This window comes from Euprymna scolopes, chromosome 45, assembly GCF_053919585.1.
Source record: "Euprymna scolopes isolate OS-2025 chromosome 45, ASM5391958v1, whole genome shotgun sequence".
Classification (NCBI taxonomy): Eukaryota; Metazoa; Mollusca; class Cephalopoda; order Sepiida; family Sepiolidae; genus Euprymna; species Euprymna scolopes.
Genome location: NC_136526.1, coordinates 40914219 through 40928134, shown reverse-complemented (window position 1 = coordinate 40928134; position 13916 = coordinate 40914219). Strand labels below are relative to the sequence as shown.

Sequence of the window (13916 nt, the reverse complement as noted above, 5' to 3'; positions counted from 1 at the left end):
AGGTGGGGCGGTTCATCAGGAATTTGTTTGTGTTCGACTTGAAGACATCCAGGTTGAAGTCGGGAGGGAAACAGGCAAGCGGAACAGAGTTCCACAGGTGTGCAGTTCTAAGAAAGAAGCTTTGTTCGTGGAATCTATGTTTTGATTTAGGCACAGATAAGGAGTGGGGGAAATTATTGACGGTGGTTTCAGCTAGTCGGGTGTTTTTTGAAAAAGATTGGTGAGGGGGGACCAGAGAATGGAGCTCAGATGAGCACTTGCCATGGAAATAACGATAGAACAAAGACAGGCTCGCTACGTCTTTTCTGTGGGAAAGAGGTTGCAGGGAAGAGAAAAGGGCATCCCCCACCAAGCCATGAAGTCTATTTTGTCAAGGCAGGATAGGCTGTTATTAGCAGCTCCTGCCCATTATAAATTGGAGCTCAGACGAGCACTTGCCATGAAAATAACGATAAAGCAGAGACAGGCTTGCAACGTCTTTTCTGTAGGAAAGAGGTTGCAGGGAAGAGAAAAAGGCATCCCCCACTAAGCTACAAAGTCTATTCTGAACTCTGTCAAGGCAGGATAAGGTGTTTCTAACAGCTCCCGTCCAGATGTGGCAGCAGTACTCCATCCTTGGTCGTACTTGGCTCTTATGCAGGTATTAATTTATTTATTGCTTTTATAAATATCAATAAAATTAAAACCTATAGATCGACCCATAAGTGTATGTTTACAAACAGATATGCATATGTAACATGGATTTTTTATGGTAATCAGAAAAAATAATTTAAAAAAAAATAATCAGAAAAATAATCAGAAAAAAGCAACAACTTTAAAGTTAAATATTTAGAGATTTTAAATGAATTAGAATCAGTAATTGCATCGGTATCAGAATTTTAAATTGGTAATTGTATCAGAATTGGGGAAAATATTGGAAGCGTCCCATCACTAGTCACCGGGCAACTCCGCAATGTGTCTATGCGTTAAGACTACCTGGCACGGAAGCAAGAGATGAAAAAGTCGCAATTCCTTACCTGAAATAATTTTTTCCAGCAATGCGACAATTTTTCAACAAACTTGATTCTTTCTTTGACTGCATTGAAGTAAAGAATCCAACGGTCTGTTGTGACACCGGCTTCTTGGGATTCAAATTCCTGGAAAAATAGGCAGACATTGTAAAATTCAGTTCAGCTTCTTCATAAAACAAATAAACTCTTTTTTTTTTTTATTCCCGGGCAATACCAGGTCGGTACAGCTAGTGTTTAATAATTTCTTTATATTTATCAAACCTATAATCATTACTGCCTTATTTTCGGTTGTGTGTGTGTGTGTATATATATATATATATATATATATATATATATATATATATATATATATATATATATTAAGTAATGTGATTGATAATTTAAAATTTAAAAATCAAATTATAATTAAATTAAAAATCCGTTTCATAAGAAGGAACAACAACAAAATCAATTATCTGTATGATCGTTTCGGAAAACAATGCTTTTTATTTTGGTATACATCAAGTTACGTACAATAATTACATATAGTTTTTTAATAAGCAAGGTCTCCTCGTTAACAAATTTTGAAGGGTTTTTATTGAATTTAAAAGACACCATAAATAAACCTAGCATTAAAAGTAAGGCAGATGAATCTTTTAATTTTTCGCTTTTTGAAATCAGGAACTATGGTTAAAATACTCATTTAGATGTTTGCTATAGCTTTTTATCTTATTGAAAGCATTGTTTTCCGAAACGATCGTACAGATAATTGATTTTGTTGTTGTTCCTTCTTATGAAACGGATTTTTAATTTAATTATAATTTGATTTTTAAATTTTAAATTATCAATCACATTACTTAATATTGAATTAGCTCTAAGACATTTAACTATTGAGCTTATTATATATCTAAATTACAACGAGCACTTTCTCTTTCCTGTATTTTAATTAAACTAGTAATTTCACTGTTACATTAAAATACACTCAGCTCTTTAGACTATTGTTCTAATCTCCTTTAAATTATATATATATATATATATATATATATATACAGGCTCCTTCAATCTTTCACAGACTATGGATATCCATGCGTGAAATTTTTGTGGCAGGATGTGCGCAATCTCCAACTGAGTCGACATTGTTAAATACAAGTGGCAAGTGAAGTGTATGTACAGGAAGACTGGAAACAAATGCAGAGATAAGTGAAGAGCTCATACAGCGCCTAGAATTCCTAAATGGTCACCCATTTGGTAGTAGCCAGGCTCAATGTTGCTTAACTTCACTGATATCTGACGAGAACCGGTGTGTCAACGTGATTGTGCCATATATATATATATATATATATATATATATATATATATATATATATATATATATAATGACTGCTTCATTTAATCACATAAATTAATATACGAAAGTATAATTTTATGCATAAACTTTAAGTATTTACTTCAACAGTGCTCAATACATAGGTAGAGCTAGGTAGTAAGTTATGAAATATATATGGCAATTAAGCTACACAGAATATTCCACGTTTCATCCACGCTAAGATTCTGTGTAGCTTAATTGCCATATACATTTTATAACTTACTATATATATATATATATATATATATATATATATATGCTATAGGATTAGTAGCAATCCACTTTATAGAAGCACAGAGAAAATGAAGTTCAAGACATGAGGTTAGAAAGTGCGACCACGTGCGAATTTGTATTTTTTAAAATTTATTTAAAGTTTCAAATTTTCGGCTTATAAGAAAGCCCTCATAAGGATTTTTTTAAAAACAATACATTTTTTTTCATTTTATTGAAAAATAAAATGAAAAAAAATGTATTGTTTTTAAAAAAATTTTTACTTGCCATGATGTCATTTTGCAATTTGTTTGATGGTGATTATGTATTGTCCAGTCCAGTGGGTAGCGCCCGTTTACATGCAAATGTGTAGTATTAGTAGTAATCCACTTATATATGTATATATATATATATATATATGTATGTATTCTTGCTATTCTTCTCATCAGAGGACAGAAAGAAATTAGCAAATTATAATTTTAGCAGAGCTAGAATTTGCTGGTTATATGGCACTATATCTCGTGCCACAGTTGCCAACAGTATGGCCGGGTGGTGATTTGACCATAAGCGTAGAGATACACAGAAATGCAATCCCAGAATTATCTTTTCCTTGATTGGCCTCTTTTTTGTCCGGACAACATGCGGTGAGAATGCATGTTTTTGTCTCTCCATGAACAAGAAGGGGCAACCCCTTTCTCCACAGCACTAGTTAAGCATAGTTAGTTTAATAATTATAGGATATAAAAAACAATCATATATATATATATATATATATATATATATTGATTTTTATGTCTGACAAATTTTTCTTTTTTTGATTTTTATGTCTGACAAATTTTTTTTTTTTAATTTTTATGTCCGACAATTTTTCTTTTTTTTTAATTTTTATGTCCAACAAATTTTTATTTTAATTTTTATGTCTGACAAATTTTTTTTTTTTTAATTTTTATGTCCGACAATTTTTTTTTTTAATTTTTATGTCCGACGATTTTTTTTTTTTTAATTTTTATGTCCGACAATTTTTTTTTTTTTTATTTTTATGTCCGACAATTTTTTTTTTTTTGATTTTTATGTCCGACAATTTTTTTTTTTTTTTAATTTTTATGTCCGACAATTTTTTTTTTTTTTAATTTTTATGTCCGACAATTTTTTTTTTTTTTAATTTTTATGTCCGACAATTTTTTTTTTTTTTTTAATTTTTATGTCCGACAAATTAAAAAAAAAATTTTTTATGTCCGACAAATTTTTAAAGTTAGATTTAAACAGTACTTAAATGGACAAATCAAAATTTGATTCTAATTACTCAGTTTTCATTTTAGAAATAAAAATAAGATATTTACCTGCAATATATTTTTATTATATGTTTTCATTGAAATCATTTAAGATGAGTAATTTGTGTATTTATTCTTTTTTTTTTTTTTTTTCTACCTGAAGAAGACCAGTTGTCTAAAACGTGGTGAAACAAGAACAACTATAAAGATGAGGATAACAGTCCACAAAAAAATAAAAAAAAAATAAAAAGAATACAATTTATTTTTAGAATGAAAGTTCAGACAACTGCTGATTTGACAAACAGTTTTAATTAGTCATTTAAAGAGAAAAGTCTGCAAAAAATTGAATAATATAATAGGAGTTGTCTACTTAAAGTTTAGTAATGTGCAAACAAATAAAAATAAAAAAAAAAAAAAAATGACTCTACTGCATTCCGGACAACACCGGTTAAGTATAGCTAGTAAGTATCAAAATAAAGTTTGCTTTGAACTGACCAGAACACAATAGGGGGAGGAGACAGCTTGAGATGTTCCAGTGGTCAACACTGCTGTGACGTCCTCTACGTTGGCACTGCCTAGTGTCCGGAAGAAATTGGTTTGTAAATCCTCATGACACATGAGGATTTTGGTTTGGCTGAGGACAACACAGCATGCGAGGCAGCTACTAGAAATCTGACCCTTGTTCTGGAAAAAAATAAATAAATAAATAAATAAATAAACAAATAAAAAAATATGTGAACATTAAAAGGTTGTATTATTTTGATTAATCGGACTAACATTCTCATTTTGAGTTTTATCTGCTCAACGTTTCGGTCAGTGTAACCTTTTACCTTCTTCAGGTATATAAGTTGCCATGTTTGCTGATTAATCCAACAATCATATGCCATCTCATAAAATTTAAGGTTGATGCTTATTTATATAGAAATTCAAGCAAAATATGGCAGTTCAAAAATAAAATAACAGGAAAACTTATGAACAGGGTTTCAGAGTTGGAGTCAGAGATTTTAGCTAGAGTTGGAGTCGAATTTCTAAGAGTACTAGGAATTAGAGTCAGAATTTTTTTTTTTTTTATCTGACTCCGACTCTTTAAATCCAATTTTACATGGTTTTCGTGTTTGGTTTTACCAGTTGCACAATTTAGCAATTTTTTATATGGTTTTGCTTTTATTTTTGGAGATATATCATATTTTGTACTGCAATGCTTCTACTTAAAGATATTTTGGTCCATCGGATAACTGCAAATCCTGTCTGGACAGCTGTTTTTGTTTTGGTTGTGACGTCACATAGGATCAATAAAAATTCTGTCTTTGAGTGAGATCACTGTGGATAATATCGGATAACAATTGGATAAGTGTAATCCGAAAGTTATCCAGTTCAGAATCAAATGGTTGGTTGGTTGTTTTTGTTTTACGGCATATCAACCTTTTTCAGGTGATTTAATGCCGAATCTAGTTATTCTGAGGAACGATTTTTAATGGAGTATATTTGTTTTTTAAGTCGGATTCTATTTAACCCATAGTTGGGACCCTAACAGGTACTATCACTCCGGGTCAGAGTGGACCTGGGAGCAATGGCAATTAAAGGGTGGCTCCACACTCCCCAAGGTGGGGCCTCACCATCGGATATAGTTTTAGGTCATATCCAGGACCTGAATCAAATGGAATTTGGCAATTGGATTAGTCTGGGATCAATCCAGAATTACAATTTTATCCCCCCCCCCAGGCCTTAATTAATAAGAAGCAACCCATGCTACTATAGCCCTTTATAGTTTTTTCATGTTTTTCCTTTGATCCTCTTTTCATAAAGGCAATATTGTCTTTTAAAACATGTCTTCGCTGTATAATATGTTTCTTTACTTCCATCTTCTGATAAGCGTTTGGCTTCGAAATGCCATGGCCAAAAAAGGTTTCCCTATCCCCAAATATTGTATTCCTTTTTGAACTGATAGCATAATAAAATTTAATCATAAACTTTTTATCCTTTTAGTAATTGTCTGTATTTTTGAGATGGGGTGTTTTCATTTATTGAGATTGTCGGACTGACTTCCTCATCTTGGTTGTTATAGTCACAACGTTTCGGCCGTTTTGCCCTCCGGCCTTCACCAGGTGTTTTGTATCGAACTGGGGAACCGTTTGTTAGGAGTCTCGAACCCAACCCTTTATTATTATTACGGGGGTACCGTGTTCGGACTCCAGCTAGGCTCTGGGAAATAGTTGCTGATTCTCTGTTTTGAATGTTACTTTTCACTGCCTTCGTTCAGGATTGAACTCAGCACCTTTGGGTAAACTTTGATACAATGTCTAGGACCACTCGGCCATATGTCACTAGGACAATTCTTAGTTGGTTTTTGGTTAATGTTAAACCTATGTTGTTATTCAAGGTTGCTTCTCTCTCTATTAGAGGTGTCCAAATTGCATTCAGCTCTACGCTTGGTTTGCTTTTATTCTTTTGTTATCTTAACTTATTCTATAAAGCTGGTTGAATGTATATGTGAGTATATTTATCACTAGGGCTATGACAACAGCATATTCTTTTCATTCTTTTAACTCTCGAGTATATATCCGACACAGTTAATCAATCGAGAACCACATCACTTTATATAAAAACGCATATAAAAAAGCAGATAAGATATCAACGATACACACTCGAGAATCAAAACATTGGAAAGAATATGCTGTTGTCATAGCCCTATTTATCATACAAGTGAATGTTAAACGTAAGAAATAATATACATGAAAAGTATTGATAAAATGTTTGCGGAATAGGTGTGGAAGGCTGGTATATGGATCTGCAGAATAGATTTCCACATAGGGGTCAAGGGGTCGGAGATATCAAAGGAGTCAGAGTCAGCATCCTAGGAATTCTAGGAGTCAGAGTCAGACTTTTACCATCTGACTCCGCAACCCTGGTTTTAGGCATGGATTGAGAGTGAGGGAAATTGTTGATGGTTGTGGTAGCTAGACAAGTATTTGTTACAAACGATTTACAGGGAGGAACCACGGAATGGAGCTCAGCTGAGCACCTACCATGAAAGTAACGGTATAGCAGAGATAGACTCGCAATGTCTAAGGGAGACACCACGTGATGTTCCTATTTACTTGCCTCCTCATGAGGGCAGAGTTAGACACAAGGTCAGTTTTTAATGTGGGGAAATCCAGCTCCCCAAAAAGGGGCACGCTGGATAGGAACAAAAATAAAAATTGCCTCAGTCTAGAAGGACTTCTCCACTGATCAAGGTCAGAAAAGGCGAAGTGCGGCATGAGAACAGATACAACACTGTGATCTTGGCCAAAAGGCCGATATTTATTTGCTTCCCCACTGAGCAAATTAGGCAGAAGGCTGTATTTTAATGTGGAGAGTGAAGCGAAGGGGGACCAGCTCCCCGGGGAGTAGGGGAGCTGGATAGTGACAATTGGTATGAAGGGTTTCCCCTACATTGACCAATAACTGATTGCTACAAGAGCAATGGTCTTATATGTGGGGGGGGGGGGGCAACCCCACATACAGTCTTTTGTAACGCCTCCGTGCAGCTCAGCTCAGGTGCATAGGCTCGTGATTGAAATGCACCTGTAGCCGATACCTGTGGCGCCACCCGTGGTTTTGTCTAGTGGTCGAATTCGTCTTCGGGTCGTCGTCGGTCTCCTTCCGGTTCTGGTTCAAATCAGCTTCCAACCGTCATCTGCGCTATCGGAGAAATATATTGCATTCACAACAGCGTTCCAATCAAAGTCAAAACTTAATTGGTTAACACAAAATTGATTATTGTCTTTGACTTTACAATATAATAGTTACACACTGCCTAGTCATGCAACTTAAGGGTCTGGCAGCTTTGTTTCCTTTACCAAGCTCTCCGTTCTTCATCTACCGTCAGTCCATGGGAAGGGATTAGCGAAAAGAGACATCAATTAGCCAAGTCTTTTGTTTCTATCAAATCAGTAATTCCTCCGTCCAGCTTTTTAGAGTTATTCTTTCTTTCTTTCCTTTCCTCTCCCTCTCTTCTTTTATCCTATTAATTTGTACTCCCTTTCCTTTCTTTTGAATTTCCTCCCTCTCTCTGTTTCCCTGATTTCTACTCCTTCTTACGGCTTTATCTATCCCCATTTTTAACCCTGATTGCACTGAGATGTTCCTTATTAGGAGCTATTAGTCACTCCCAGGTCGACAATGCCTGGCGGCGACCCCTCACCCCCGATTCCCACCCCAAGCTGTCAGCTTAAGAATCTGGATTTCTTCATATCGCTCAACAGAAGGCCCAAAACAACCTTTTCATTGTTAACGGATTTCCAACAATAAGATAAGAACAATTATTTGTTTTTTTTCTCTCTCTCTGACAAAATCCCATAGACATTTCTGTTTAAACCATCATCATCATCATCATCATTAGAATTCAGCCGTACGAATTTCTCTGAATTCGTGTCGCCTAGCAAGGTCACTCGGCATCGCTCGGTCCGCATCATGTCACACTTTGATTGCAGTATCTGCCGGAACAGATACGACACAAAAGTGATTTGATCTTCGCCAAAACGCAGAGAAGCCAATCCGAGGCAACACCTCGTGAAATTTTGGTTCATGCTTTACTTACTAGTTGCAGCAAAGATGATGCTTATTCTACACATGCACTTATTTAGGAAAACAAAAATAGAGAAAAACCTTTATGGTGTACCGACTTCCCACAAATGTCATATTCCAAAAATCATGAAAAAAATTATATTTTTTTTTTTTTTTTTTAAAAAGAAAATCAAATTTTTACGGTTTTTACTTAAAGACTGCCATCGCACACGTTATAAAATTTGATTTTCTTAAATAAAAAACAAAAAACTACTTGATCAAATCATGTGATTTTTGGAATATGCCATCTTAAATATGTGATAGATATGATAAAGACTTTTCTGCATTTTCTTTACCGAAAGTTTTCAAGTCTAAATAAGTAGAGCAAAGATTTATATTTATTCATTTGAATGTTCATTGTTTTGTGCGAGTTTTAACGCAAGTGAGTGTACATATTCTGAAACTAAATTTGCAGTATTGATGCGTGTGTTTGTCTGACCATTGTACTGAAGCCATATTGGTCCAAAATGATGTTGGCTGTCCTACATCTTGCCTTTTGTGTTTTTTTTTTTTTTTTGCAACTTCCTGGAGCTGGTTTTCTTGTGTTATAATGGAAACTTATTGTTAGCATTAAAAAGAATAATTAAAAAAAAAAAAAATAATCATAGTCATAATCTATTTTCACTTATACAGGTAAAGAGTTTTTTTTTGGTTTTCACCAAAATTTTCAAATTTAACATCGATTTTCAAAATAATGAGCGAGACTGATGTAGATGCACATAATAAATTTCATTGAAATTAACAATTTGTTAGAAATGTCTCCCTTGGATCATGTAAAATACATTTTAGGAGTTAGTTCCCTTTGACTTCATTTATAACTTACCTTATCGTCAATGACGTAAGGGGCTTCTTTTTTCTTTGTTATAAGCGAGTTAATATATGTGTACATTTCAGTTTTACAATGTAACTAGTGGGGATACCCGGCATTGCCCGAGTGTTTGTCGGTGTGTGTGTTGGGGGGAGGGGGGGGGGTAGATCAAAAACAATGAAAACCTAAGAATAAGCGAAGTAAAAAAAAAAAAAAACAGAAAAATAAACGTTACATGAAAAATGGCTTAAATAACCCTGCTTCAATATTTAAATTTAAAAAATCAAAAAAAAAAAAAGACATCTCACACCACGATTCGAACCCAAAACTTTTAGATAATGACCCAACGCTCTAACCAACTGAGCTAACACAACGTACACGAAATTGTGTCAGTTCCTCAAATATTTAAACTAAATCAGGTTATGACATCGTCTGACGCATGCGTAGAACCAATCTCGTCATGAGAGGACGGTTTTTGCTGAGCACCTACCATGAAAGTAACGGTATAGCAGAGATAGACTCGCAATGTCTAAGGGAGACACCACGTGATGTTCCTATTTACTTGCCTCCTCATGAGGGCAGAGTTAGACACAAGGTCAGTTTTTAATGTGGGGAAATCCAGCTCCCCAAAAAGGGGCACGCTGGATAGGAACAAAAATAAAAATTGCCTCAGTCTAGAAGGACTTCTCCACTGATCAAGGTCAGAAAAGGCGAAGTGCGACATCAGAACAGATACAACACTGTGATCTTGGCCAAAAGGCCGATATTTATTTGCTTCCCCACCGAGCAAATTAGGCAGAAAGCTGTATTTTAATGTGGAGAGTGAAGCGAAGGGGGACCAGCTCCCTGGGGAATAGGGGAGCTGAATAGTGACAATTGGTATGAAGGGTTTCCCCTACATTGACCAATAACTGATTGCTATAAGAGCAATGGTCTTATATGTGAGGTTGCCCCCACATATGGTCTTTGATTGCAGCATCTGCTTGAAATATACTTACCATCATGACTTCAGAGACAGCCTTGCATAGACTTTGTCTCCAGTCGTTGGCTTCAATTGCCGTTGCAGCTGCAATGTACCAGTTGTTACCATGGGTGAGCACAAGTTCAATCGTGTGGTCTTTATCGCTGTCCGTGGCTCTCCTACAACCCGTACATTCATCGCTGGTCAGGTTAACAAACGACACTGGTTTACTGTCAGTTTTATTCACATACATGCACAAGCAGCCATCTCTAAAAAGGAATAAAAAAACAATGTTAACATTAGTAAACAAAGATTGATACTTCTTCATTATAAGAGTAAAATTTTTAAAAAATTGAAAAAAGTGAATTTCAAATAAAACAAATGGTATCTACTTATTGTCGTGTCTAAATGTGACACTATGGTGTCATGAATGCATGCTGCAGCGAGATGCATATTGTGGTGAGGTGGGGTGTTTGACCGGACAGGATGAGGTGGAGGAGTGCAGAGAAATGAAAAGACTTAGCTAGCAAAATACGACCAACTGCCGATATGTCATTATGGGTTTGTTAAAGGCAAAGCAGATGGTATATTGTCTCAAAAATGGAGACAGAATTGGAATTATCTATGAGATATCAAAGGAGATGTTTGTATTAGAAATGACATTAGATGATAAGGGCCGCACACAGTGCTGAGCAAAGAGACCGAGGGGACTGCCAATAGATATCAGTGTGAACAACCACCCACCTCCCAAGAAAGAGAGAGAGAGGTGTTGAGTGGATGAGACAAGGAGAGGCTCTGAGAGGAAGAGAAAACGGATGTTTTTAACCACTCTCCGAGGGAGAGGTGAGGAAAAAGGGTTTGATTCAGAAAAAGGAATTAAAAAAAAATTTTTTATTACATTTTCACCTCAAACAAGGCACATTGCCACTTTGTTGTAGGGGGCTACTATCAGGGACATAGGCATCAGGGGTATTGTGTAGGGTGTTGGGCAGCAAGCTGTTGGTCCACGTTACACTTGAACTTCTGCATGTCAGTACAGTTGGGGAAGCAGGGACCCAGAAGGGAATTCCAAAGTCTAGCTGTTCTAGGGAAGAAACTACTGGAGTAGAAGGCTCTCTTACATCTAGGGATCTCTACTGTGAAGAAGAGGTGGGATTTTGCTGCTTGTCGGGTTTGTCGGGAAATATTTACGTCTAATATTTACGTCTATTTAATTCTAAAATGAATCGTAGCCAGCAAACTGAATGGCTGGGCTGGTCAAGCGCTCCCGACTTGGGGGCCCTCAAGGCCTGATGTTATGATGTTAACTAGCCTGTGTTAATGGGAAATCTGTGACTTTACTGGTCTGGTCTTACATCGTTTCACTGCTATAGTCAGTCACCTCAATTTAGACAGTAGCTGTTATGAAGTAATGAAATTATTAAATAGTTTGTTATTGTTATAAACCGGAGTTTTGTTTGTTTGTGGTGAAGACTCTTCATTTTGCAGCAAGCCGCAAGGACCAGCGGAGTGATTGATGTACCCGGAGACTACACAGGATAGGAAACGATTCGTTCGAGAAGCAAAGCGCCCCACCATAGAAACACAACGTGTGAAGACAATAGGCCAACTTGTGACGGGACAACGTACAATTGAAAGAGCACCTGTCATATCGGGTGCAGTTTGACGAGATTATAGACACCCAGTGCAGACGGTGCAGCTCGGCCTGTTATAAACTATGCACAACAAAGGTTTATATTTATTTATTTGAATGTCTATTGTTTTATGCGAGTTTTAATGCGAGTGGGTGTGCATATTCTGAAACTAAAATTGCAGGATTGATGTGTGTGTGTGTATGTATGTGTATACAGCGTGTATGTGTGTGTATGTATACATGCATGTATGTGTGTGTGCATGTATGTGTATACATACTGTACTTGTACAGTTTAATCAAGACATTAAAAAATGAAAATATATATGTATGTTTATGTATGTGTGTATTTATGTATGTATATACATATATGTGTGTATGTGTGTGTGTATGTATGTGTATACATGTATGTTTATGTATGTGTGTATGCATACATATATACGTACATATGTGTGTATGTATGTGTATACATATATGTATGTGTGTATGTATGTGTATACGGCATAATCACGTTAACACACCGGTTCCCGTCAGATCACCGAAGTTAAGCAACGTTGAACCTTGCCAGTACCAGATGGGTGACCATTTGGGAATTCTAGGCGCTGTATGTGCTTTCCGCTTATCTCGGCATTGTTTCCACTCGTCCTGAACCTCCACTTGCGACTAATATGTAACAATGTCGATTCAGGAGAGGTGTGGTTGGAGATTGCGCAACTCTTGCCACAAAAATTTCACGCGCAGGCACCCTTGCCGTGGGTATCCATAGTCCGTCAAGACTGAAGGAAGCCTTTTTAAATATATGTGTATATGGGTGCGTGCTTGTCTAACCATTGTACTGAGGTCATTTTGAATCAAAATGATGTTGGCTGCCCTACATCTTGCCTTTTATGTTGTTTGTTTGCAACTTCCTGAGACTGGCTTTCTTTCACAGTAATGAACATATCCAAAAATTAAAAAAAAAAAACGATGAGGCAGAAAATTAATTATTAATGAAATCAAATTAGTGAAAATCGAGTTTTGCTAAACTGAACTAAGATTTTCGTAAATACAATTACTTTTGTGTTTTACTGTTTAATTTTTATCAATTAAAAGCAATCTATATTTTCATACCTTTTTTTTTTTTGGTGCTTCCTCGTTATTAGAGGGAAATTTGAAAATCAAAATATTGAATTTCAAGTAAAACCAATTGTATCAACTGTCATGTCACAGTAATGAACATATCCAAAAATTCAAAAAAAAAAAAAAAAAAATGATAAGGTAGAAAATTGTTAATGAAAATAGTTTTCAAAGACAATTAGCGAAAAATTGAGTTTTACTTAAAGAAACTGGAGAGTTCAAATCGTAATAAGGGAGGTAATTATTTTCTGAAAACTTTGAAAATCTTACAACAATTTAGCAAAATTAAGTTTTTTGCTAATCATCTCCAAAAACTATTTTCATTAATAAATTAATTATTATGAATTGAAATGCGTATAAAATATGTTTAAAAGCCTATATACAATACAATAAAAAAAAATAAACAAGTATTTACTTGTTTAAAATTAATATATTTTGGAGTTTAACTCCTTTGTCAGAATTTTATATTTTTTTTATTTTTTTCCGAGCCATGATGTTAAGTTGGAGAAAAAAAAAAAAGTTAATGAATAGTCTGCGTTCTGTTAACTGCAGTGTTGTTTTTTAAATGTCGGAAGAATGCGTTTAGCAATGCGATTTGAAATTCAAGGTAGTGTTTTCCGTGTTAGAAGCGTCGATTGAATTTAAATTTAAAATACGTACGAAGTACGTTTGAAAGCCGATATACAACGCAATAAAAAATAAACTTAATTTATTTATTGCGGACTATTATCCTCATCTTTCTTAGTTGTTGTTTCAGGTTTCGGCCAACTATTCCTCTGGTCTTCGTCAGGTGGTAACCGCGACGGGATAGGAACTCCGACTCTCCTAACTGCATTCTCAGCAATTACTGGCATCCATAGTTGTTGTTGTCTTATCACGTTTTGGCCAAGTAAACCTCTGACCGGCTTTGGGTAGGATTGAAATCGCTATCTTCAGACAATTCTCACCTGGAACCAT

At 35.4% G+C, this 13916-nt stretch overlaps 1 protein-coding gene and 1 pseudogene across 1 annotated transcript in view; one reads left to right on the top strand and one right to left on the bottom strand.

Moving 5' to 3' along the window:
• LOC145269489 (pleckstrin homology domain-containing family M member 2-like) overlaps nt 1-13916 on the bottom strand; it is a 199812-nt gene that overhangs the window by 5438 nt on the left and 180458 nt on the right. Inside the window, exons 13-15 of the mRNA XM_080125214.1 lie at nt 10251-10482; nt 4332-4520; nt 1017-1136 (exon numbers count right to left, since the gene is read on the bottom strand). Coding sequence (XP_079981340.1) covers nt 1017-1136; nt 4332-4520; nt 10251-10482 — 541 coding nt within the window. The remainder of the gene's footprint in view (nt 1-1016; nt 1137-4331; nt 4521-10250; nt 10483-13916) is intronic.
• LOC145269984 (5S ribosomal RNA) lies at nt 12338-12454 on the top strand (annotated as a pseudogene).